Source organism: Pongo abelii, chromosome 1, assembly GCF_028885655.2.
Source record: "Pongo abelii isolate AG06213 chromosome 1, NHGRI_mPonAbe1-v2.0_pri, whole genome shotgun sequence".
Lineage (NCBI taxonomy): Eukaryota > Metazoa > Chordata > Mammalia > Primates > Hominidae > Pongo > Pongo abelii.
Window position 1 is genome coordinate 173,377,490 of NC_071985.2, and position 27,808 is coordinate 173,405,297.

Below are 27,808 nucleotides of genomic sequence, written 5' to 3' on the forward strand. Positions count from 1 at the left end.
GCTGTCTTTTGCTGAAGTCTTAGCATGTCCTTTACCCACACTCATTTGAGCTATGACAGCTCTCAAATCAATGTTAGCAGTTACTCTTCAGTCTGAAATTACGTGTGGGTGTCGACATATGTATGTATGCATATGTATGTGTATGTCTGTGTGCGTTTGTGTGTCTGCTGTGGTATCAACTAAAACAGCTAGTTTTCCCAGTGCTTGTCTACATCAAAAGCTTTTAGCCATCAGGTTTCTTCAGTTTCCTTTAATCTGGAAACTTCCCACAGCCTTTCTTTGTCAGTATGACATAGACATTTTTGAAAAATATAGTCCATTAAAAAATAAAATGCTTCCCATGTTGGGTTTGTCTGATGTTTCCTTCTGATTAGATTCAGGCTCTGCATTAAAATGCTGTTTCTTTTCTCGTATCTGGAGGCACACAATGTCCATTTGCCCATCTGAAGTTGATTTGGATCACCTAATCAAGACGTTGTCCTATTTCTTCCCTGTATACTTAATGTTCTTTTTCCTCTTGTAACTAATAAGCAAATTCTGAAGATATATTTTAAGATTATGCATATATCCTGTTATTCTTCAAAATTCCCTCCTGGGTCCATCGATGATTCCTGCCTATACCTGTCTTTAATATGATGATTGCGAAATGACAATTCTGCAAATAAATGTGGTATCTGACCCTAGACTAGATCCTGCACAGGAGGGGAAAATGCCATAAAAGACATCGACTATGCATTAGATGTCCTACCTAAAGTAATGTAAGTATTTCATTTAATAGCTGACATTTAATTGATTAAAAAGTACAGGCATGGCCGGGCGCAGTGGTTCACGCCTGTAATCCCAGCATTTTGGGAGGCCGAGGCGGGCAGATCACGAGGTCAGGAGATCGAGACCATCCTGGCTAACACGGTGAAACCCTGTCTCTACTAAAAATACAAAAAAATTAGCCGGGCGTGGTGGTGGGCGCCTGTAGTCCCAGCCACTCAGGAGGCTGAGGCAGGAGAATGGTGTGAACCTGGGAGGCGGAGTTTGCAGTGAGCCGAGATGGCTCCACTGCACTCCAGCCTGGGTGATAGAGCGAGACTCCGTCTCAAAAAAAAAAAAAAAGTACAGGCCTCCCCTGGATTGAATGGCCCCCAAGGTCTAGTCTCATGTGAGATCCTATGACCCTATGTGAAACTTCTGTTACTACGATGGAGACTGTATGGAAACTGAAACTAAATAATAGTGGTATTTTGAAATGAAGACTCTAATTCTGGTTGCACATGTTTGTCTTCTTTATTGAAAGACAATACAGAAATGATGAAACAATACCTCAAGGGTCTTGAACATGGATCAAATGACAGAAGTCTTTAATGCAATGGCACAGAAGCTTCTGGCATCAGCAACTGCAAGCCCTGTTCAGTCATCATTCATGATTGCCAAATACTCCTTCTGGTGTTCAACCAGCTTCAGGAATACTTGGTATTTCTTATCATAGTATCTGTGGGAGAAATATAAATACGTTGAATGATCTCAAGACAAAACTGCCACAGGGCTTCCCCGTACATTTAGAAGAATGGGAATACATGTGTGGTGGTGATGCTGACACCTAGATTCTGAATGCTTACAGCATCCTGGGCAATGAATTAGCATGTTTCAGACCTATTATATGTGACCTGCATGAAGTTTTATTATCTCCAATTTAGAAATAAGAAAATTTAAACCCCATCTCTATTAAAAATACAAAAATTAGCCAGACATGGTGGTGGACACCTGTAATCCCAGCTACTCAGGAGGCTGAGGCAGGAGAATTGCTTGAACCTGGGGGGCGGAAGTTGCAGTGAACCGAGATTGCACCACTTCACTCCAGCCTGGGTGAAAGAGCGAGACTCCATCAAAAAAAAAAAAATTCTAAATGAGAGACATATACAAAGTAGTATAGATAAAAACTGGTGGAGCTGGAATTCAAACTCATGTCTGTCTGACTTCAAAGCTTCTACTGTATATACAAAAAGGCCGGACTTAATGGAGACTCTTTTACATTGCCAGCTTCAATAAATATTTCCTATATAACTAGCCCCAGATTTGATGACTGGCCTAAAATCATAGCCTGACCAAGGACGAGACTGAACATTTTAATTGCCCTTTTGCAGATTCCACATCTAGGTTTCCCTTGTGACCTGCTTTATCCAGGAGCAAAACCCCATGGAAATGTAGCTAATGCCTTTTCTAGAGCTGTGCTCGCCTTCCAGACATCTCACAGTGGCCCTTGCTCTCCCTGTCCTATCTGGCTGACTCTTTCGGTTAGACCTGTTAGAACTGGTATTGGCCATGAATTAGATAGCAGAACAGCTGAAGCTGCTCTGGCGTCATAATCCTGAAAGGAATAATAGGAACCCAGACAAATTATACTTGCAGCCTTGCAACTTTGTCCTTACTCCTCTTGGTTGGGAAGCTGACATGGGGTGAGGGGATGAAGAAGCCAGTTTAGCATGTCTTGCTCAATTCTGGGGTGCTCTGAAAAGGAGTCCTCATGATGAAATTTTGGTGCAAAGTTGTGCATTGGCAGAGAGAGGTTGTAAGAGTAACCTTGGATACACACAGGGACTTCTATTTGTCACACATAGCTATGTTAGTAGGAATCGCCTACCCAATATTTATTAGACTGTAAGCATTCTGGTAACGTAGGAGTTTTGACGGGGCCAAGCACAGGGTTAAAAGGTGAACTCTGAAGCCTGGCTTGGAATCTTAATGTGGCCCAACATTAGCTGTGTGACTTTGGATATGTTACTTAAACTATTTCTGCCTAAATTTCTCCATCTGTAAATGGGGATAATTATGGGATCTACTACAGCAGAGCTGTTGTGTGAATTAAATATGGAAATATATGAAAAGCATTTAGAACAGTACCTGACTCATAATAAGTGATATAAGTGCTAGTTACTAATTTTTAGATAATTAATATTTTAATATTATCATCAATATAGCTATATGTAGGTACTACTAAAACCTACTCTATGAGCATCCAAATTTCTTTGTTGTAGAATTATTTTAGGAACAATTTGCTCCTATTAATGATGCTCTGTGACAATATAACGGTAAGCAATTCTTTCACTACATGAGATAGATTTCTTGACTTTAGAATCTCAAAATTGCTAGAAGGGAGCTAAGGGGAGCACCCCTTCACACATACTTGAAGATTTACAATGTTAATACTGACAACTTTGCCACAACTTTGTGCACTGGCCTTATTCTTTACATAGGTGGAATCATGCAGTATTTGTCTTTTTGTGGTTATCTTATTTCACTTAGAATAATATCCTCAAGGTTCGCTGATGTGTGGCATGTCAGAAATTGCTTCTTTCTAATGCTGAATAATATTCCATTGTATGCACATATCATTCTTCATTTATATGTTCATCTACTAATGAACACTTAGGTTGCTCTCATGATTTTCGCTATCATGAATAATGTTGCTGTGAACATGAATGTAGAAATATTTCTTCCATACCCTACTTTCAGTTCTTTTGGGTATATACTCAGAAATACAATCCCTGAATCACATGTTAATTCTATTCTTAATTTCTTGAAGAATGGCCATACTGTTTTCTGCAGCAGCGATACTATGTTACATTCTCACCAACTACGCACAGAGGTTCCAATTTCTCCACATCCTTGCCAACATTTGTTGTTTTCTGTTTTAAAATAGTAGCATCCTAATGTGTGAGGTGGTACCTCACGGTAGTTTTGCTTTTCCTAATAGTGATGTTGAATACCCTATCACGTGCTTATTGGTCATTTATAAATCTTCTTTGGAGAAATACCCATTCAAGTCCTTTGCCCACTTTTGAATTGGGTTGTTTTTGCTTTTTTGTTGTTGTTGAGTTTTAGGAGTTCTTTATACATTTATATATTCTGGATATCAATCCCTTATTGGATGTATGATAAGCAAATATTTTCTCCCATTCTGTGAGTTGCCTTTTTACTCTGTTGATAGTGTCTTTCAATGCACCAAATTTTTCAAAGCACGTTTAAGTGACTCTTCCAGGGCCACATATAAATTTGGACTGGGCATAATAATGCAATTTGGGGTCATCCTAAACATTTACTTATCAAACTATAGTCACTAAATTACACTCTCCGTGATTGTGAATTTTAAAATCAGCTGAATCCTCTCTCTTCAAAATGTGCCTCAACTCAGTCCCTGCTTCTGTGTGGCAGAGGCCTAAGTAAATGTCGTCCCACATCGTTAACAGTGTGATCTATTAGGCAATGAGATGAGGTTGGCTCAGAAGCAAACTGGCTTCTCCTGTCTCCTTGCAAATCTCTGGGTTGCCTGCAGATGGTGCTAAAGCACCGTGTGTGTCGCCTCCTTCGCAGAGAACAGCTGCCAGCTCCTAGCAAGCAGCCGAGGACTCTCTTCTAAAGGAACACGTGAGGTTTACGGAAAGAACTTAAAAACTTCCCTAAAAAGTCTTGGGAGGGTCAGGGAAGAGATGGAGAAAGACAATCTTTCTAATTTCACAAAAAGAGGGATGCTCCAGCTTCCTCCATGGAACAGAAACAGGGACAGCAGCCCATAGCTCCTACTGCCAGTGGGAACTCAGATCTCTCTACCTTCCTGCATGGAGCTCCCCTAGGCAAGGCCTGTACCTTCCACCCTGGCCTTTAGAGAAGGGTTTATATTCGGAGGGTTAGCAGCCTGACTCTATGTGGAGACAAAGGAAATGAAAAGAAAGTGGATTGCTTTTCCATGAACATTTCCAACTCTGTTAAATACTGATCCTGCTTCAGTGGGATCTGCACCTTTGCCTGTTCATCATGTTAAGTGGAATTTGCTTTTAGGTCTTAACCTCAAATACTTTCCTAAAATTATAAAAGCACTTCCACAACAGCCCCTTCATCTTCAAAATCAATACCAGCAAATTAATAGAGGTCTTTTACATCTCTAGCCTGGATTCTTGAAAAAGCCTTTTATCTGGACCCTCTATTTCTACCCTGAGCCTCCTGTACTGGATCCTTTAAGAGGGATCTTTCTAATCTGCATCTGACCAGATCTCACCACTGCTTAGAATTCAGCATCTCTGTTCTGCCTATAGGATGAGGTTGGAGGTCTTCGGCATGGCCTCCAAGGTATTTATGAGCTGACCTCCCCCCACCCAATTCTATCCTTCCCTAGTCCCACTTCCTGCCATTCCCCATCTCATACTTTGTGTTTCTGGATTATGAGTTGTTTATAGTAACCTGAATGTACTATGCTGCTTCCGCTTTTATAACTGTACATGTTATTCCTTCTACTATGAATGTTCTTTCCTGCCTTGGCCTGTATACCAATTTCTTACAAGTGCTTAAAGTTAGCTTGGACATAACCTCCTCCCAAAAGCATTCTCTCATCTCTACGGGCTCCCATCCCTTTCTTCCTTGGGCAACTTTGTCACCTGGCAATACTTCAATTGTGGAACTTATCCCGTTGTTCTAAAATAATCTTATGTGCCTAAATTAGATTGTGTTTTATTCCCCTGTAACACCTGCCTGGAGCCCAGCATAATGCCTTGAATATAGCAGGAATTCAGTAAACTAATATTTTGTTGAATTGGGATTAAAATACTGACCAACGTCATTTTTTAGCCTTTGATGCCAGGTGATACAAAGAGTAAAAGAATGAGCAGATGCTACTGGGTCCTTTGATGGAGATATAAGAGATCCCTACTTTAGAACAGAGAAGAGCAGATTTGCTGCCAATTACCTAGGAAAAAGAACATTGGTCTGAGAGTTCAGAAGCTTACATTTACCCCCAGCTCTGGCCCTACATAGTTCTGCAATCTTAGGTAAGTGAAGGTGACGTTACCTCCCTGGAACTTAGTTTTCTTAACCACTAAATTAAAGGACTGGATGAGTTGACCACCTGAGTTTATTCCAGACCTATAGTTGCGTGTGTGTGTGTGTGTGTGTGTGTGTGTGTGTGTGTGTGTGTATGTGCTCATTTCCTTAGCACTGTACATATAAAAAATATACACTTACTTTTTATCCTGTAGTCTCGGGAACACAACTTTCCCAGCTTTGCTCATTTTTGCCATTGCTTCCTGTTAAATGGAAAACAACACAGACAGCTGAGTTGGAAAGCGAAATCCAAAGCGAGGCTTGTCACAGGCAAAACATTCTAATTCGAATTTGCTTCCCTTTAAGATATTTGGTTAGTCCTCTTTTTTTTTTCCAACTTATTTTTCTCTGGTAATAAGAATAAAACACAAAAATAAGAATAAAACACAGTGAATATTTAAAGTTTCAATTATGACCACACCTCCTGGGCTTAATAAATACTTGTGTATTGAGGCCTCTGGGGCATAAACAACCCAGAAGGCAAAGCAGTTCTGTGACTGACTCCAGGGGTAAGTGGGAAGAATTATTTCCCCTCCTCACAACCTGGACACAGGGCAGAAGCAGGGAACATAACCAGCCGCTGAGTACATCGTCTACTTACGTAAAGATAGCAATCACTGAATGGAACTCACTTTGCACCTGTACTTGAGGATAAAATATTTAAGACCTCTCCAATTCAACTTCAGCTCTTTTTCCAGCAATCTCTGAAGTTGTGAGTACATACTGAGACCTCTGGGCTGAGTCTAAGTGACTTGAGTTCTGGAATGTGACTTCAGGACATTCTTTTCTTTATAATGGGGCACTCAGGCAGATGACATGTTACAGCATCTGGGTGGACATGGTATGGTATGTGCAGCATCAAGATTAACCATAGATTGTGTTGGCTCCTATATGAGCAGAAGGGTAAGGTTTTTTTAAGCAGTCTCCTAAGGCTGTTAAGGCCATGAGAAAGTAAACTTTGGAGTCCAACAGACCTGGCCAGGGAAGATTGCAAGCAAGAGCACGACAAAGCTCTACAGCACAGGCACAGTCTTAGGAATGGCTATTGAATCCTAATGCTAAGGATGCAGTCATTCTGGGATCGCATATGTACAACTTCTTATTCTATGCATTTATTAATCACTTACTATGTACCAGGCACTCTGCTAGGGATACAGATTTGCATACAACATACTCTTTATCCTGGAGAAACTCACATACTAGTTAAGGGAGGAAAAAATGTAAAAAAAAAAAAAAAAAAAAAAAAAAAAAGCTGAATACCATACAGAATGAGAGCCCCTGGGTATCTTCAAAACATTTCCAAGTGTTCCCCCTGACCATCTTTGCCACCTTACTGTGACTGATTGACTGATTTGCATGCCACTAATTTCCTTCTGCCACTTTGTATATTTACTGGTTTATGTGTTCATTGTCTGCCTTCTCCACTCCTTGCCCTAACCAGAATGTAAGCTACACAGGGCAAGAACTTGTCTGTTTACTACTGAGTCTCGACACCTGGAATATTCATAAAACATATTGCCTCCCTTTCACGTGCCAAGCATAACACTCAATCTACATGGAATACAGAGAGGAAGATTGCATGGGCCTTTCATCAAAGAGCTCACCATGGAGTGGAAAAGACATTTACTGTGATCAAAATAGAGTGTGATAAATACTATGCTAGAAGTGAATAAACTTCTTTCAGTAGTTATTCAAGGGTTAGGTAACCTGATGGTTCTTTCATCTGCTAGCTTACATGAATTTCCACTCCTGCTAGGTTGCTCTATGGACTCTTCCACAAGGATAGCATGTACATTTGAACTAGTCATCTAGCTTCTTAGCTCTCAATGGATGTGAATGTGCTGACTGGGAGATCAGAGATGCTAAGAGTAGCCAGTACACTGACAGCAGAAAGAAATGGCAGCCTTAAGTAGGGAGGAGATTTTTTTAATGAAGAAAAATTATTGACAAGGAAACCATGGAGAAAGAGAAAGACTAAAAGGGCTGTCTGGAGTCATTTTGTGAAGGGCCAAATGGTCAAACACATCTTAGTGAACCTGCTGTCATTCCACTTAGCAGAGGTATGTTAAGAGCTCTGCTTACCCCAGAACAGTTTCCTTCAAAGATGAAGTCCTGATTCCCTTAGAGCAAGCCCGGGTATTGTTGAGATGGTCTCAGCAATCCCCATCATCAACTGTGCCACTCATTCTTATTTTGTCCTTTTTGTCTCTTCTTGAGTTGTGCTCTGCTGTGCTTTAGGGAGGACCTTGCCTTCTATTGCCAGCTCTGAATCTTCAAACTGCCCTCAGGGAATGCTCCTCCTGGCTGTGCTTTGGCCCCACACTTGAGACAACATTCCAGGATCGCCTTCATGGGTGGGATCCAGGAAACTTCTATTATAGAAGGTACTCCATAAATGTTATTTTCCTTCCCACTGCAACAGATGTGCACACAAATGGCAGACATCAGGGAATTCTTCCTTCCTTTCTCCACATTACCTTTGCTTGTTTTAAAAATAAATTGAGAAGCAAACATCAGCAAGAGAGATTTCAATGGTTTAAAAAGAGGTTATGCTGTTTCTCAGAAAGTACAGATTTAAATGTTAAACTTAGCTCAGGTATCAGCTCTACTGAGATTTTTTTCTGACTCATCCCCGCTGCCTGCCTCCCACCTATATTGAGTTATGTGCTCCAACAGCAACTTCTGCTTCCGTCTATCATAGCATTTATGACATGGCACCATATTTTTTTGTTAACAGATCAGCCTCCCCAACTAGACTGTGAGCTTCTTAAAGCAGGAATTGTTATAATTATTTTCACTGCCAAACTCGGCATCTGGCATATCGTATGCACTCAGGGAATGTCTACGGAATGAATGAACTTAAGGATAATACACGTGACAGAATGTTAAAATGGAAGTTTTGGCTGAGATCTAAAGATGACAGATATAAGATACCAAAGCGAACTGGAAACAGACCACCCTGAAGAATGTGCAAGAAGGGTGCCTGAGGACCCATTAATCAACTCTTAAACCTTTCATTGACGTGGAAGGTCAGACAGAGATGGATTTTTAGGAAAGAGCTATTGGTTTATTGTACATCAGGCCTCCTTCCAGGGTGAAGTATGAAGGGATTCTCTCTCTTCAGGAGTCAGGAGGACACAGACCAGCAGAGAATCTGCTGCATGTCCCTGAGGTTGTGGCACATGGTGGCTTGTGTGTGACTCCTGTCTGGAAGAGACAGGCTGGCTGACAGCTGCAGTATGTAAAAGTGAAGTAGAAGTTACCCTGGGATCAACCAGCACTGCCAGAGTCTGTCCAGATCCCAAAGACAAAGGTTTCCCATAGACCCCAAGTAGCCCATGTGTGAGAGAGCTGCCAGGGGTACTCAGATCCTGTCCAACATGGCCGCCTAACGAGGTGGAAGAGTCACCATAAAGAAGCAGGAGGTTGGGCCGGGCGCAGTGGTTCATGCTTTTAATCCTGGCACTTTGAGAGGCCAAGGTGGGTGGATCACTTGAGGGCAGGAGTTCAAGACCAGCCTGGCCAACATGGTGAAACCCCGTCTCTACTAAAAATAAAAAATTAGCTAAGTATGGTGGCATGTGCCTGTGGTCCCATGGGGAGGGTGAGGCACAAGAATTGCTTGAACCTGGGAGGCAGAGGTTGCAGTGAATCGAGATTGTACCACTGCACTCCAACACTCCAGCCTGGGAGACAGAGCAAGACTCTATCTCAAAACAAAACCAAACAAAAAAGAAACCAAAAAAAAAAAAAAAAAAGGATAAGGATTCCTGAGGAATTAAGAGAAGAGTAGTAAGCAATCTATGAGAATAGAGAGGTGTTAACCAAGACAGCAATATTTCAGGTGAGAGGTTTTCAGAGGCAGGGGGTCTCCCCAAAAATCTATGATGTGCCTTACGAGAATCAGAGCTAGCTGTAAACACCTATAAGGCTAAGAGAGTATGAAGCCCATTATGACAGTACTGATGAGATAAGAACTTTCCTACACCCCTAACTTTTCTTCCCTTATACTCTCTAACCATTTCAGAGGAACAAGAAAAAAGCTAATATGTTGGAGAGAAAGTGAATGAGGAAGAAAGAAGAATCTGATTAGGGCTACGTCTCGTTTCTGGCAGACTCCAGCTGGAAGAACTGGAAAACATCTTACATTTGCCTTTACATATTCTTTGATATTTGAATTTCTGAATTTTGGCTACATCTCACAACTTAAAGGACCATAAAGGTTATATTATCTAAGTGACTTTATATTTATCTAAAAAAGTAATGGAACCACCAGGATTTTTAACCAGGGCAGGGAAAAACTAGCTCTACTGCACAAATGCAAAGGGATAATGAGAATAGAAAATAAAGTTATAATTTTTTATTCTATCTCAATAATCATGTTTGTGCTACATAATTTTTTGTTTGTGCCATATAACTTGTTAAAAACAAGTTAAAAACAAGATATGCATATAAAAACAAGTTATATATGCATAATAAAGATTGGATCAATATATATTAAAACGTTAACAGGTTGGATAGCATGGGTAACAATTTTTTTTTCTTGTCAAGTTGCTTATTGTGTTTTCTAAATTTTCTACAGTGGCATATATTAATTTTGTATTTGTAGGGAAAACATGTAATGCAATATATATATATATTTAAAGTTATGCTTACAAAGGCAGTCAAAATGACTCGGGCTCACCTTCCCCTTTCCTGAAAGGCAGGGCTCATTATGGGTCCCTGACACAATGTGGAGAATACCCTGAGAATCAGTGCTGTCATCAGAAACAGCACTGCTGAGTTTTTCAATTTCTCCAAATAATTAACATAAAACTGAAATCTCATGATCCCACTTGGGTGCAGTAAATCTGAAATTACCACAATATAACAATACGAATTTATTATGGAAATGCTGACACATGCTAAATATAGTCACCCCCACAATATATTTCTGTTCCAAAGGGTTTATTTGAAGTTGGCCTCCAAATTCATACTTTTTGTCAGCAGGCAGGAGCCGGACAATCTTAATTTGCAGCACGCTACCCTCTTTGTTTGAGAGTCTAGACAGCACAATGAATACAGTGACTTTTCTTTTTCCTTTTGCCCACACAATGAAAGCTTTTTAAAAACAAAATATTTTGTAAAATAGCATTTTAATCACTTCTTTTCTTTCTCTCTATAAGGCAGAGCTATAAATAAACCATGAAAGTTCACATTTGATCATCACTTCTGAAAGCAAGTGAAGGGTTTCTGGAGGAAAAAATAGAGGCCCTGTACCACGGCCATGAAAGACTGCATTCATGGGTTTGACCCTTCCCTGGTGTGTTGAGGCCGAGATACCAATCAGCACACACTGCTCACCACTTCTCTTCTGGCAGCACTGGCAATAGCTAGGCCTGCATGTGGGCAGGGGAAACACCCAATTCTCACTGTAATGACCTGGCTTGGGAGCTACCAAAGGGCTGTAGGCCACGTTGGAGTGAGTTACCAGGGAATGAGGTTAAAGGAAGCCATGGGCTCTTCAGTACCCTTGGAGAAGATGTGGATTCCGTGAGTGTTAGACTTACTGATGTTGGCAATTTTGGGAGCAGAGGATCTAGTACCTTCTCCCCTACCCTGAGGAAGGGGAATAATGGGCTTAAGACTTTTGGGGAAGACTGTCAAGTAGTCTAGCCCAAGGTACTACAGGGCACTGCAAGCTGAGCAATTCCACAGTCACCATCTATAGGGGAGAATAAAGCAGAACCTAGTGTGGTGGAAACAAGCTATATATGAACTCCCAGAAGGCAGGAATCACATCACTGTAGGCCTAATGTCTAGCACAGTCCTAGCACTTACAGGTGCTTGGTTAGTGTTTGCAGAGTTGGCAAAGGAAAAAGTGATGGCAGTGTTTCTTAAGTGGCATCCATACACTCCAGGGAATTCTCATTAAGATTCCAGAAGAAAATACTGGAAGCGCCATTTATATGACTTTTTTTGGTCTTAAGAAATTAATTACACTTTACCAGCATTTAATATATGGATTGTTACTAGACAATTTATCAGTTTGGCCACACATCAGTCAGTCATGAGTCACATAAGATGTGTGAGGTTCTTGTGAGGAGAGTGGGAGCTCTGCAACTCCAGGGATGGCCCTATGGCACTCCCTTATATTTCTTCAGCTTCCAGGATTGCTGCATATTGTCATTTGCATGTTCCAGGTTAGTGATTAATAGGTATTAACTAGTTTAAGCGAACCCTCACAAAATGGACAAGCAGCTAAAAAAGATTCAGTCAATGGATTTGCACGTGATGGAGATAATTATCACCAGTTCACCATTCAGATTCAAGTAAACAAGAAAACGGTGATGTGTTTACTCAGTACTAGCTCCTCATGTTGTAAGGTAAAAACAATGACGACCTAGTCAAATAAGACAAGAATTGGGAAAATAATCAAAATTATCAAGAAGATTGCCTTAGATTTGGATACATAGGCACATACAAAATCATTTAAAAATCATCAAAAATCATTTTAAAATTATTAAAAACACACCTGGCCATAGACATATAGTGTACCTTTACATGTTGCTAATATTAGCATGACGCCATCATGACAGGTAAACACATTGGAAATACTTTGGTTCAGCTATATTTCACTTGTTTTATAGAGTCAATAATCTATGAACACAGTATAGCACATCATGCTTTTTCATAAATAGGTTTTCATGTACTGAGGATGCATACTCAAAATTTATTTTAACTGATGGGGGTATAAGTCTGTTGACTTAGGGGCCAACTACCACTGCCATTGCCATTTTACTGGCTTAAGCTTTGTACTCTGTGCTGTGCTGATTATTTTAAGTATGTGATCTTTTTAACCTCAAAAGGACATTAGAACACAGATCATCTATCACCACTTTGTGAATAAAGGAACTGAAAATAGAGAGAATATAAGTAAGTTTCCCAAGGTCATAAAGCCATTATGTAGTAAAACCAGAATTCAAGCCCACTTCTGACTCCAGGCCATTGCAAACCCTACATTCAGACCCAGCGGCACCCTTCTCCCTATCATGAAAACAGCCTGATTCTTAAGTGCCCTAGGCTGGAGTTCAAATCCTACTTCTGCTGCTTATTAGCAGGTGTCATTACCTGGAGTGACAAGAGCGTGTGTGTATCAGTGAGATGCATCAGTACAGTACACTGTACCTTTTTTTACAGATGCTGAAACATAGCTCTAAAATACAGGAATCTGCCTTCCTGAGGAACTCTGACTCATTTTACTGGAACAACAAGTTCACATGCTAATGTGTGGGCTGAGGCACATGACCCCTCCATAGAAAAACAGAAAATATATCAATGTGACTTTCCTTCAACACGCATTAAGAAATGGCTAGTTGTTCTGTTATTTATTTTGCTTTCTTTTCCTTTTGACACAGTCATCTTTTGACCTGCACCTGGTATTCTGTGTAACCCCCATGAATTGGAGACAAAAATATCAATTGAGAAGCAGGAAGGGATGAGAGAAAAAGAGAGTGGGAGAGGTCTTTATCATTAATCATGATATGAAAACTGGCACCTCATTTTTAATTTTAAGTACACTATCTACACACATTTACATATCTTTAGAGTGTTGACTATATGGGTGTATACTTCATCAAAATTCATCAAGCTGTACATTAATATCTTTGTATTTCACCTTATGTGTACTATATCTCAATTTAAAGTTTGCAAAAGAAAAAAGAAAATGAGAAAACAAAAGTGCATGTCAGTATATTTATATTTTATTTTATTTTCAATTATAAAAATGCCTACCAAGTGAAAAAAAAATTTTTAGATGCCCAGTCCTCTAATTTTGACTCTAAAACATACCTCAAATTGGTCTCTTGGTCATAAAGGAGGGGAGGAGTGGAAGCTTTATAATTCTGTAGGAAATGGAGACATTAGCAGAAAGATACTGGGTTTTAGAGATAAATGGGCTTGGGGTTGGATCCAGGCTCTGCTACTTATCATATGTGTGAACCAAAGCTCAGTTTTCCCATTTATTAACTGGCAATAATAATATCTACTCAGTGTTGTTGAAAATTGCAGTATCCCATTCTCTGACCACCACTGCCTAAGTGGTCTCTTGACTTCTACTCTGGTTTCCCTTATAGCAGTCAGGACCAGTCTAGGTGATTTTTCAGAAACAGAGAAAACAGACGGCAGTGATTAAAATAATAGAGTGACTATAACACACTGCCAGAATTTGAAACTGGATTTTTACATTTACTAGCTGTATAATCATGGAATAATTAATTTCTTCATGCCTATTGCCTCATCTGAGAACGGGGAAGAAAGTATGTCTTTCATAGGACTGCTATGAGAAGCACGTGAATTATTTGAGGTAAAACACTTACAACAATGCCAGCATATAGTAAATGCTACATAAACTTTAGGTATTTATTATCCCATTAGCATGCAAGCTCCATGTGGCCAGGGGTGTGTATTGGATTCATGCACCACACCAAGAACTGTGCCTGGCCAGAATAGTTAACCTATAAAGATTTGTTAAATGAATCAATGAATGATTTTATCTCTCTGGGCTGTTTTTACCTACAACACTCCTGACACCAAATGTGTGGGTTTTTTCCTCACACTCACCAATTCTCCAACTCTCCATTCACCAATTGCATGACTTATAATTAAATTTGATTCAATTCTGACACTAACCCCAGGTAGTTAGTGTCAGACCCCACAGCTTTAGGGCTCAGTCCAGCAAGACTTCCCACACTTCAGATGGCAATCACAAGTCCTGGATCTCCTGTATTTCTGACCAACTGACCGCAAATTGGAAGTTTCCACAAACTCCACCCCCCAAGGCTTGATAATTTGCTAGAATCGGCTTATAGAGTTCAAGACAACAGTTGACTTCCTATTACCAGTTTTTTATAAAGGATGCAATTCATGAACAGCCAAATGGAAGAGATACATAGAGCAAGGTATGAGGGGAGGGAGGTGCAGTGGTGCAGTGAGCTTCTATGCCTCCTCCAGGCATGCCATCCTCTCAATACCTCCCTGTGTTCACCAACCCAGAAGCTATCTAAACCCCACCATTTAGGGGTTTTTATGAAGGTTTCACTACTTAGGTATAATTGAGTAAATCATTGGCCATCGGTGATTGACTCAATCTCTAGCCCCTTTCTCATTCTGGAAGGTCAGGGGAGGGGCTGAAAGTTCAACCCTCTAATCATGCCTTGGTCTTTCTGGTAACCAGCCCCCATCCTGATGCTGCGGAGGGGCTCTCAGCCATCAGTCATCTCATTAACATACACATGGAGCTTAATCTAAGCTCCATAAAAGCGGAGTCCTTGGCTTTCCTTTCTTTGAAGTATCCCTAGCTTTTAGCAGGGATTCCAAGAATTTTAGAAGCTGTGTGCCAGGAACAAGGGACAAAGACCAATATTTATTTTTTTACACGTCCTTGCAACAGTGTTCCATTGCTTTTTGAATAAAGTTCAAATGTCATAGGGTGGACTAGAACTTCAGGATGGAGTTTATGCAGATGTCTCCAGCCTCATCTCATGCCCTGCTTACTGGGCTGGCCATGCTGGGAACACACTGGCCATCTTGCTGCTGGCTGAACATGCCAACCTTCCTCCTACCTAAGGCCTTTCTGCATCTCTCAGGAATGTTCTTCTCCAGGATCTCTGACTGTCTGGCTTTTTCCATATGATTTAGGTTCTCTTCAAACATAATATTGAAAAGACTGCTCTTGGCCACTCTTGGCAGAAGCAGTACACTCTCCTAAACATCTATGACATCATCTCATTTTCTTTTCCTCATAACCCTTGATAGCACATCATCATCTGAAATTATATTTTTAATTGCTTATTGTCTACCTACTTCTCTGTGGTCCTCACCTCTGCTCTCCTCCCTCCTGAATCTAAGCTCCATGAAAGCGGAGTCGTTGGCTTTCCTTACTTTGAAGTATCCCTAGCTTTTAGCAGGATATTTGTTAAAGGTAAGGTGAAAGTGCAAGTTTATTGAATGCCTATTTTACGCAAGGTACTGGTATATAGATCTTGCCTCCCTTGATCCTCACTAACAGTCTCTGAGGAAGGTCTCATTATTTAATTTTACAATGAGGAAATAAAGTCTCAGAGAGGTTAACTACTTGCTTAAGCTAGTAAAGGTCTAAACCAGGATTTGAAACTTGCTTTAGCTCATGAATAAGACCAGGCCCATTCCTGAAGAAGCTCACAGTCAATAGGCAGATCTCCAGCTTTAGTTCATGACAATTTATCTTCTTCTGATGACTTTGGGGCCCTGTAAAGCCCTAAAAGCCTGCTTTCTTCACTGTCAAAGACAAATTCAATTATGGTCATTATATTGTGCTTACAAAGGCAGGAAGGTGGATTCACTGATGTATAGAAAGACTGTTCATATTAATTATTGAAACAAACAAAATTACTGCCAGCTGTATGACCCTGAGCAAGACCCTTCCCCTCCCTGGGACTCACTTTCTTTATCAGTAGAATGAGGGGGTTGGAGTAAATTATCTCTAAAGTCTTTGCCAGCTCTGCAATCTGTTGGTTTTGTGCACATGTGGTTTTCTGATTAACTCTCAGTTGACAAGTCACTCCTTATTCCCCACAGTACGTTCTATTAGGGTTTTGCTCAGCACACTCCGACAGAGAATATACCCGCAGTGTTTTGCTAGCAAGGTAAAGTTTCATTCCAATTCAGTCATGGGCAAATACGGCACAGGGGAGTGGTTTTATACTAGGTAAGGCCATCAACCTCTGTTGTGATACTCTGAGGTGGGGTCCTAATATATGGCTTGGCTGCAAAAGGGTTGGATCCAAATATGAATAGGGAGCAAGTATTCATCCCATCTACATGAGTTTGACTTGCTTCCTACAGATTTTCTCAAAGTAAAAATAGCAAGCTTCTTGCTAAAAGCATCAGACAGATGATAGGTTCCAAAACTGCAAGCTGTCACTCATCTAATAATCTATTGTTGACTGGAAAAAAATATGATCTTGCTGATATGTGAGGCTGAGAAGGTATATAGTACTGCTGTGAGCTGTAATAAAATAATAACTCAATAACAATAATTATGATGGCAACTGATATTTGTTGAGTACTTACTATGGCCTAGCACTATATTATTAAATATGTTACCTAGTTTATATTCCCAGTTCAAAGACAAGAAAACATATGGCTTTGGAACCTATACTTTTAACCATTTGCTGTGAAACAAAGACTTCAGTGATATTTAGATCATAATCCAAACCCTAGTTCTGCCATGTAACATCCTGAGTCTCAATTTCCTCATTTTAAAAATGGAAATTTTAGGCTGGATGCAGTGATTCACACCTGTAATCCCAGCACTTTGGGAGGCTGAGGTGGGAGGATCGCTTGAGACGAGTTTGAAACCAGCCTGGGCAAGATAGGGAAACCCTATCTCAACAAAAACATAAAATAAAAATTAGCCAGGTGTGATGGTACGTGCTTGTAGGCCCAGCTACTCAGAAGGCTGACTGAGATGGGAGGATCCCTTGAGTCTGGGAGGTTGAGGCTGAAGTGAGCCTTGATTGTGCCACTGCACTCCAGCCTGGGTGACACAGTAAGATGCTGTCTCAAAAAAAGGGAAGTTTTAATACCTATTTTATAGGCCTATTGGATGGACTAAATGCTTAAAAGGACAGATATTGTTATTATTACTATGTACTTATCAACTGAAATAAACTTTATTTTCCCAGAAACTTTATTGAAAGGTAAGTGTTGCCAAGTGTGTATGTTTCAGGTGGGTTGGGGAAGGTGATAACTGTCATTATTCTCAGGCCTCCTCATTATCATTTCCAGACAAGTATTCCTCCAGTTGCAGGCAAAAAAGCCTGTTCCTCTGAGGTTTATGCCACCTAATGATGGAGATACAATGACACATGTCTCTCCTGCATCTCACTGCTGTCACTGTCAGCCTCTTGTTTCTATCCCTATGTTAAATGAGGCTAAGGCTCCTAGATCACAAGCCTCCCTATCTACCTGGAGGTTTATCATTGTCCTGGACAACTTCAGCATCTGCTCATAAGACCCATCCAATGTTCCACTGTTACGGTTTCAAAATGTTTCCACCTCCGGGACCTTCATCTCCATTTCACTTCAATACTCCCACAGCCCCCCTTGAGACTGCTATGCCTATGAATATTACAATATACCAACAGCCACTTTCTGAATTCCATTGCCTTTCAGTCCAATTCTCTCATGTACTCTATCATTCTTATAACATGTCCTTCTCCACTTTAAAGCAACTTCCAGAATCTCCATCACTTCATTTTCTTTCAATTCATATGCCCTGTCTGGCTCTAATTTCTTCCATAGCTAGCTTAGAGTCCATCATCTTTTGTGCCATTTACCGACAAGAATCTGCGATATTCTCTTAACTGCCCAATTCAATAGCTACCTTCAGTCCACAGAAACATTTAGCCAGGATATGCTTCACTTATGGCTATAAGGGACAAAATCTACTTCGGAAGGAGCAGGCCAACGGGAGACTGCAACTCAAGAAAGTGAAATATCATGAAATCCCTCAGGGTCTGAACACTTTTGAAATTTGCACTGCCTGCTTCAATATTAATTCCTTCCCATGATGATCTTTTGGCCAGCAGATCAGAAACCAAATCGACAGCAAAGAATCAAAATGTGTGATAATATTAACATAATGAATAATGACTGAGCTGCAAGGGATGTTGGTTAGTCACTAGGCCAACTGCTCTGGGTTTAGGCAGGTGAATAATTGAAGCTAAGAGGCAAGGAATCTATCCATCCATCTATCCCTCCATGCTCTTTCAAGTTCCCTGCTTTTGGATTTCCAATTCTTCTAAGCGAGAGCCATTTTGGTAGTGGGGCTTAGACATTCTGGCCTAGACTTCGGAGCTGGCCTTAGACTGTTTACGATACAGAAACCCTCTAGCCAAGCCAGAATCCATTCCAAACCAACTTCCAGAGGAAAAAGCAAGCAAAGACATCGAATCTGGAGCCAGGAGTTGAGAGGCTAAGGATGGTACCAAAGTAAGAGAAGGGCTAGAAGCCAGGAGCATAGAGAGAGCAGAGGTAAGACGGATAGAGTGACAGGTGTGGAATGCAGGTCCAAAGCAAATCTCTGTGGTGCCCTTTTAAACTCTCTTTATGTGTTTATAATCTCTTCTGTGTTCCCAAAGCCCCCTGGTTTTCCTGTGTCTTATCATTCAGCACACAGTAGGATAAATGTCTCCCCACTGGACTGTGAGATGTCAAAGGGTAGAAGCCATTAACTTTCTCTGTATTCCCCAAAATTGATATAAATAATGCAAAAATGTAATAAATACATGTTGAAAGAATTAAATGAATGAGTAAATGGATTAATAAATTAATGAATGAATCCATTCATTAATGGGTAGGATCCAGGATATCTCTATAAAGCAAGTTTAGGATTTCCCTCAGTTGTACTTTTTGGTATTTCCTGCCAGGTCAACACATTCTTCATTGTCAGATGTCAGATAGTTAGGATCACAGGCTCTAGACTGGCTAGATTAGAACTTTGACTCTTTCACTAGGTAACAGAATGGCTTGGGCAGGCCAGGCACAGTGGCTCACGCCTGTAATCCCAGCACTTTGGAAGGCCGAGGCGGGTGGATCATCTAAGGTCAGGGGTTCGAGACCAGCCTGGCCAACACGGTGAAACTCTGTCTCTACTGAAAATACAAAAATTAGCTGGGTGTGGTGGCAGGTGCCTGTAATCCCAGCTACTCGGGAGGCTGAGGCAGGAGAATCGCTTGAATCCAGAAGGCGGAGGTTGCAGTGAGCCGAGATCGCACCACCGCACTCCAGCCTGGATGACAGAGGGAGACTCTGTCTCAAACAAAACAGAATGGTTTGGGCCTCAACTAACCTCTTTGTCCCTCAGTTTACTCATCTGTAAAATAGAAGTAATAGAAATAATTACTCATAAAGTTAAAAAAAGAAAATGCATACAAACCACTGAAATTAGTGCCAGTCACAAACTAATAGTTTCAAAAACGTGAGTTATTTTTATTCTAAAAATTATTACATCAATCTCCACCAGCGCTACACAGGATCTTGTAATGTTCTCTTGAGTGATACTATTTAAAGACAGCACTTCCTAATCTGCTGCTGCATGTGACATGCTGCCTGGGCAGGGGAGTGATAAAGAACACAGAATGCAGGGACCATTCAACATTGAATATCAGCTGATGCCTGTGGTTAATGAAGGGAAGGAAGATGAACAATGGACAGAAAGGAGGCTGCAGGGAATAAAAGTTGTAGAAGCTTCTTGGTTTGGAAACAAAAAGTTTATTTTTGGGTTGTACTTCCAGTCCTTTTACTTAAAACAAACAAAGAAAACAACTATGTCAGCTGTGTTTACAAATAAGAACTTGCTCTGGCTTTTACAAGACACAGGGAATCCAGTCTGCTTCCTTCTGGTTACTGTATTATAGATAGGCACATGATGTGCTGGGAAAAAAAAAAAAAAACTGATCTGGAAATTAGGAGGCTCCAGCCCTGTATTAATCTTAGTCTGGGCTCTGTTGTTTTGAATAAGTTGCTTCCTTTCTTTGGATCCCAGTTTCCTCTTTCTCAAAATGGGAAGTTTGAGCCAGATAATGTTAATTTTATTGTGCAACAAATACTTATTGAGTACTTACTGTGTGCAAGGCATTGTGCTACACACTATGGATAGAGGAGGCAACCAGACAGCTCTGATCCCTGACCTCATGAAGTTTAAAGCCTACTCGACAAACATCGGTGATCACGGGAGAGAGGAAGAGGAAGACAAAACTACTATGGAAACTTGTGGAACTAGTTGAAGGTTGACAGGGAGTTGGCTGGGTAAGAAAAGTTGATGAGGAAGGTTCCAGACTGAAGGAAATGCATATCTGAAGGCCTTAAGTAAAGATAACATGATATATTTAAAGGACCTAAAGAAGTCCAAGATGACTGGATAAAATGAAGGGAAAGCATATAGGAGATGAAACTATAGATGAAGGCAGGGGTCAGATTTTGGATGGTCCTGTAAATCATGTTAAAAGGTTTTGAGTTATGCCAGAGTCAAGGAGAAGCCACTGGAGAGTTTTAAGCAAGAGTGATCTTATTCATGTTTGTTAAAGATCACTCTGGTAGATCTGTAGAGAATAAACTAAAGAATGGTAAGAGTGGAGGCAAGGAAACCATTCAAGAGTTCCTTGGAGCAGTCCAGGTGAGACAGAAGGATGGTGATGGTAGAATTAAAGCAAAGTGGAAGAATTCAACAGACATGAAATGTAATTTAGAAAGACACCATGAGAGACTGATGTGGAGCAGAAAGACAGAGTGGGCTCAGAATGTCCTTGAGGTTCTGCCAGGAGTGAGTAAGGACACGTGGTGCCATTTATTGATAGTGCCATGTATGGGAACAGTGCCAATTTTGCAGGCAGAGGTGGAGATGGTGGGTTCAGATTTTAATATGCTTAAATTGAGATGGCTGTGAGCCCTTTAAGTGAAGATGTTATATAGATAGGTGTAGACCTGCTGGCATATAAATAGTAAATGAATCCTTAGAAGTAGATGAGATGGACAGATTCCTGTATAAGACTACCATATAATACTGGGGAGAGGAGAAAGGAAAACTATCAAAGGAATTTGTGCAGAAACATTCAGAACAGCGGGAGGGAAATCAAGAAAATATGTTGTCAGTGGAAGCGTGTTTCAATGAAGGGAGTGCTCCACTTTGCAAAATGTTGGCAAGGCTAAAGTTGAGTAGGGGTTGAAAAGCCCTTTGGGCTCAGCAATGCCTTGGGTCAGCACTAATGACTGAGGCAGCATGATTTTGGTGGAATTTCTGTAGTGGAAGGAAGATCTGCCTTGGTTAAGGAGGCAGGGGTGGTGGTGAGAAAAATCATGATAGTGAGGGTAGATACCTTTTAAAGCATTCTTGACCATGAGAGGCAATAACTAGGGGAGCTGACAGGCAGATAGGCAGAAGAAGGGATTTTACTTTACTTTTTGAGACAGGGTTTTGCTCTGTCACCCAAGCTGGAGTGCAGTGGCATGATCATAGTTCACTGCAGCTCGAACTTCTGAGTTAAACTGATTCTCCGGCCTCAGCCTCCTGAGCAGCTGGGACTACATGTATGCACCACGGCATCTGGCTTTCTTTTTTTTTTTTTTTTTTTGAGATGGAGTCTCACTCTGTCACCCAGGCTGGAGTGCAGTGCTACAATCTTGGCTCACTGCAAGCTCTGCCTCCCGGGTTCATGCCATTCTCCTGCCTCAGCCTCCCAAGTAGCTGGGACTACAGGCACCTGCCATGATGCCCAGCTAATTTTTTTGTACTTTTTTAGTAGAGACGAGGTTTTGCCATGTTAGCCAGGATGGTCTTGATCTCCTGACCTTGTGATCCACCTGCCTCGGCCTCCCAAAGTGCTGGGGATTACAGGCGTCAGCCACCGTGCCCGGCCTGCCTGGCTATTTTTAAAAAATTATTATTAGAGAAAGGGTCTCACTATGTTACCCAGGCTGGTCTTGAATTTCTGGCCTTAAGCAGTCTTCCTGCTTTAGTTTGTTCTCACACTGCTATAAAGAAATACCTGAGACTGGGTAATTTATAAAGAAAAGAGGTTTAATTGGTCCATGGTTCTGCAGGCTATACAGGAAGCATAGTGGTTTCTGCTTCTGAGAAGGCCTCAGGAAACTTACAGTCATGGCAGAAGGCAAGCACGTCTTACATGGCTGGAGCAGGAGAAAGTGGAGGGAGGTACTACACACCTTTAAACAACCAGATCTCCTGAGAACTCACTATGTAGTACCAAAGGTGGGATGGTGCTAAACCATTCATGAGCTCCACCCCCAAAATCCAATCACCTCCCACCAGGGCCCTCCTCATTGGGGATTACAATTCAACATGAGATTTAGCCAGGGACACAGATCCAAACCTCCCAAAGTGCTGGGATTACAGGTGTGAGCCACTGTACCTAGCCAGGGATTTTATTTTTAAGATGAAAGGTTTACAGCAGCACTGTCCAACAGAAATAATATGAGTTACACAAGTAATTTTAAATTTTCTAGTACCTACTTAAAAAAGTAAAAGTGAACTGGTAAACTTAATTTTAATATCTTTTTATTTAACCTATTATACCCCAAATATCATTTCAAATAATCAATACAAAAATTATTTATGAGATATTTTACATTCTTTTATTCATGCAAAATGTTTGAAATCTGGTGTGTATCTTACATATTGCAATTTGGACTAGCCACATCTCGCAGGTTCAATAAATACATTTAACTAGTGGCTACTGTTGGATAGCACAGGTCTAGAGCATGTTTAAATGTTGATGAGAAGGAGATAGTATTGAAGGAGAAGCTAAATATAGAGTGAATGGATAATGAATTAAGTGGGCTATTAGAGGCAGTAGGAGATGAAAGAGTCTCTGATAATAAGTGGGCCATCTCTTTCATCGTAACAAATGTGAAGGAGAAAAAGACTATATCTGGATATAAGCAGTGGTGTGCTGATAAATAATACTGATAAATAATCAATAGAAAGCCCTAATTTTATCAATTGCCAATTTCTGTGTTGTAAATACTTCCATCTTGGCCAATTTCAAGATATGAATGTGATGGAATGGATATGAAGCTGGGAAGAGATGTGCACAATATGCTCTTGTGAGCAGGGCTGAGCTAGCCCCAGCTCACTACTGGATCTAAGAAAGCTGGGAGATTTAACGGCAGGTGTCTTTCTAATGGCTTTTCTCTTAGAGGTAGTTGGTGGCTAAGAATAAATAGGAGGTCATCTCTCTGAACATGAGAGGAAAGATGGGGATGCGAATTGGCAAAGTTTGGTAATAGTCATTGTAGAAAATGGGAAATTGAGCTGAAGTGATATATTTGTTCAGGTTCCTATTAGGAAACAGATGGACACTCACACTGGGTAACTGAAGTAAACTTCAAGAAGAATTCCTTTAAAAAGGTTTAGGAAAAGAAACAAGTACCTAATGATTACCAACACTAAGGAGCCATTACAACCTCTTAGCCTGAAGGAGCACAGGGAGGGAGGAGAGGTTCCCATCATGCAGAATATTGTAGGGAAAGGGCCACACACAGGAACTGTGGTCCATTGTAGAAGGACGGTAGATGGATGTAGCTAACCTGCATCAACCCAGCAAGGAGAGTGCTGGGGGAATAAACAACTTCATTATCCTCCAGGTTCCTGCTGGGGCTGCCCATTGGCCAAACCCAACTAGAAACCAGGGCTAAGAGACTGGTAACAATTAGTATAGAGTGGTAGAAGCCTGCCTTATGGTTGTATGGCTTTGATTTATAGTGTTCACAAAGCCTGAATTCATCCTGGATTAAGCTTTGCTAAAGAACAATGGGGAAAAAATAAAACAGCCACGTGGAGATTGACCATGTAGAAAAAGAGAAGATGGGTAAGAGGAAAGTGAAAAAAAGTTCTGAAAACAGCCCTTCCACATACATTTTAGAGAGAAAGAAACTAAAACTCAAAGCATAATGTGGCCTGCCCAAGAGAGCAAGTTTAGTTAGTGGTAGGGTTAGCAGACAGGTCTGTTTAGCTGGAAAGTATTTTCTACCTTATCTTCCCACCTGCAAGCAATGAATGGTTTGGTTGAAACCATTCTCCCCATACCTCTGTACCCCTCACCACCTAGTTTCTGTGCTTGGGAGAGTAAAACTCAAAAGAACAAAATTTATTTGAATGAACGTTTTTACATATGGCCAGATAGGTGAGGTGAGGCTGTGTTTGGTAGCCTGGGCAGGAAATGTTTGCTAGTTTATTTGCAGAAGCCAAACTTATCTCTACCAAGCAATTAAAAAATAATCTGTCAGGTTAGAGGCAAGGACAGAACAAGATACCGCTTTTAGTTGAAGCTGAAACATTATTGGAATTTTCTACCCCCAATATATAAACTCATGCATACTGGAAAGCAAATATTCACAAGGACTGCCCTCATTACTGGTGCTCATGGCAAATGTACAAGCTAAGAGGTGGATGAGGCATGTGCAAGGGTGTCTTTTGTGAAATAAAGGTGAAGTTAAGTTTTCAGGAATGCTCTGTTCCCCACTCCATGTCTGTTCTGGTCTCCCTTCAAGGCAGTACTTGACCAGGTGACCTTCTTGCTTAGATCCAGTGGTTTGGGCAGGAAAGGCAGAGAGAATGTGCCTGGCTTCCCCTGTATCTGGTACCGAAATCAGAGCTACGAAGCTGGGAATGGACAAAGAAGCACTGGCCACAGCTAGGATGGCATTCCTGTGGTGTGGCCTTGGGGCCTAATCTCTCTTAACCCATTTATGAAATTTCCTCATTTATAAAATTTGGCCAATACCTAATGGGTAATTGTGAAGATTATATAAGGCCAAGAATACAAAGCTCTGGGCAGATGTGAGTGCCCAGCAAAAGTGGATTCTTGCCACATTCCTGTTGCTCTCTGGTCCTAGTACTTTGATTTAACCATTTATTTCATTTCCCAGAATAACCAGTTTCTTCTGACATGGGATTCCATTCACAGAAGATAGCAGTGGTTTTCCCACAACTTCCCAATCATGATTATTCTAGTTCTGTTTTGTTTTATTTGGTCACTTTTGGGCCTTGGTGACTCCAGGTGGCCATTCTGGGGAAACCACAGCATCTTGGATCATGGTTTTTTTCTCCCATCTTTGAGTAAACACCAGAAGCTTTCTTTACCTTTTATTCCAACTCTCGTTTGCCATCTGGTGCCTGGTTTGGCTGCATCTGTGTTTACTTAATGACTTTAGGCGAAGGCCGAGTTTACATACGGGAAGAATGAGAGGGCTTTGCTGATTCCTTCCACATGTTCATTTATTCATATATTATGATTTTTGTAATCTCACCAGCATAGATCTCTTCAGACAATCCTTACCCTGTTCCCTGGAGACCTGCTTCTTTGTGTTTGCAGCTGGGAGTTTCTGTGAGAACATTTTCCTCAATGCCTATTACCTTTAGCACAGCTCAGTGAGGCTTTTAGATGGGCACAAAATTAATGTTCTTGAAGGTTCTTCTTTTTGAATAAGGGGGCTTATTTGACTTGGTTGATTCTGAGGACTCAGGAGACCTGGGTTCTAGGCTCTTCTCTTACTTTGTAAATGGTATGAATTCAGACAAGTTTTATAACCACTCTGGTCCTCAGTTTGCTCTCGCCCCCATGATTCAATTACTTCTCACTGGGTCCCTCCCACAACATGGGGGAATTCAAGGTGAGATGTGGGTGGGAACACTGTCAAACCGTATCATTCCACCCCTGACCCCTCCCAAATCACATGTCCTCACATTTCAAAACTAATCATGCCTTCCCAAAATTCCCTCAAAGTCTTAACTCATTTTGGCATTAACTCAAAAGTCCGCAGTCCAACATCACCTCTGAGACAAAGGCAAGTCCCTTCTGCCTATGAGTCTGCAAAATCGAAAGCAAGTTAGTTACTTCCTAGATACAATGGGGGTACAGGCATTGGGTAAATACAGCCATTCCAAATGGGAGAAATTGGCCAAAACAAAGGGGCTACAGGCCCCATGCTAGTCCAAAATCCAGCGAGGCAGTCAAATCTTAAAACTACAAAATGATCTCCTTTGACTCCATGTCTCACATCCAGGTCACGCTGATACAAGAGGTGGGCTCCCATGGTCTTAGGCATCTCCGCCCCTGTGGATCTGCAGGGTACAACCTCCCTCCCAGATGCTTTCATGGGCTGGTGTTGAGTGTTTACAGCTTTTTCAGGCACATGGTGTAACCTGCCAGTGGATCTTCCATTCTGGGGTCTGGAGGTCAGAGTCCTCTTCTCACAGCTCTACTAGACGGTGCCCCAGTAGGGACTCTGGGCTGGGGCTCCAACCCCACATTTCCCTTCCACACTGCCCTAGCAGAGGTTCTCCAAGAGGACCCCGTCCCTGCAGCAAACTTCTGCCTGGACAGCCAGGCATTTCCATACATCCTCTGAAATCTAGGTAGAGGTTCCTAAACCCCAGTTCCTGACTTCTGTGCACTTGCCAGCTCAACATCATGTGGAAGCTGCCAAGGCTTGAGGCTTGTGCCCTCAGAAGCCATGGCCTGAGCTCTATGTTGGCCCCTTTCAGCCACGGCTGGAGCAGCTGGGATTCAGGGCACCAATTCTTGAGGCTGCACACAGAAGCAGGACCCTAGGCCTTGCCTACAAAACCACTTTTTCCTCCTAAGCCTCCAGGCCTGTGATGGGAAGGGCTGCCATGAAGACCTCTGACATGGCCTGGAGACATTTTCCCCATTGTCTTGGGGATTAACACTCAGCTCCTTGTTACTTATACACATTTCTGCAGCTGGCTTGACTTCCTCCTCAGAAAACGGGGTTTTCTCTTCTATTGCATTGTCAGGCTGCAAATTTTGCAAATTTTCATGCTCCATTTTCCTTTTGAAACTGAATGCTGTCAACAGCACCCAAGTCACCTCCTCAATGCTTTGCTGCTTAGAAATTTCTTCCACCAGATACCCTAAATCATCTCTCTGAAGTTCAAAGTTCCACAAATATCTAGGGCTTGGGAAAAATGCCGCTAGTCTCTTTGCTAAAACATAACAAGAGTCACCTTTGCTCCAGTTCCCAACAAGTTCCTCATTTCCATCTGAGACCACTTCAGCCTGGACTTTATTGTTCACATCACTATCAGGATTTTGGGCAAAGCCATTCAACAAGTCTCTAGGGAGTTCCAAATTTTCCCACATTTTCCTGTCTTCTGAGCCCTCCAAACTGTTCCAACCTCTGCCTGTTACCAAGTTCCAAAGTCACTTCCACATTTTTGGGTATTGTTTCAGCAGTGCCCCACTCCCGGTACCAATTTACTATATTAGTCTATTTTCATGCTGCTGATAAAGACATATCCCAAACTGGGCAATTTACAAAAGAAAGAGGTTTAATTGGACTCACAGTTCCACATGGCTGGGAGGCCTCACAATCATGGCAG

At 41.4% G+C, this 27,808-nt stretch overlaps 1 protein-coding gene across 18 annotated transcripts in view; it reads right to left on the reverse strand.

Moving 5' to 3' along the window:
* Positions 1-27,808, reverse strand: part of FGGY (FGGY carbohydrate kinase domain containing) — a 492,018-nt gene that overhangs the window by 24,969 nt on the left and 439,241 nt on the right. For 15 of the 18 annotated variants that reach the window (XM_024235117.3, XM_054533894.2, XM_009249663.4 and 12 more), the window contains 2 exons: positions 6,004-6,065; positions 1,254-1,483 (listed from right to left, as the gene is read on the reverse strand). In XM_024235117.3, coding sequence (XP_024090885.2) covers positions 1,402-1,483; positions 6,004-6,065 — 144 coding nt within the window. In that variant the 3' untranslated portion in view covers positions 1,254-1,401. Of the gene's footprint in view, positions 1-1,253; positions 1,484-6,003; positions 6,066-27,808 lie in introns of those variants that run through there. The other 3 variants (XR_008514557.2, XR_008514537.2, XR_008514552.2) reach the window with 1 other exon arrangement.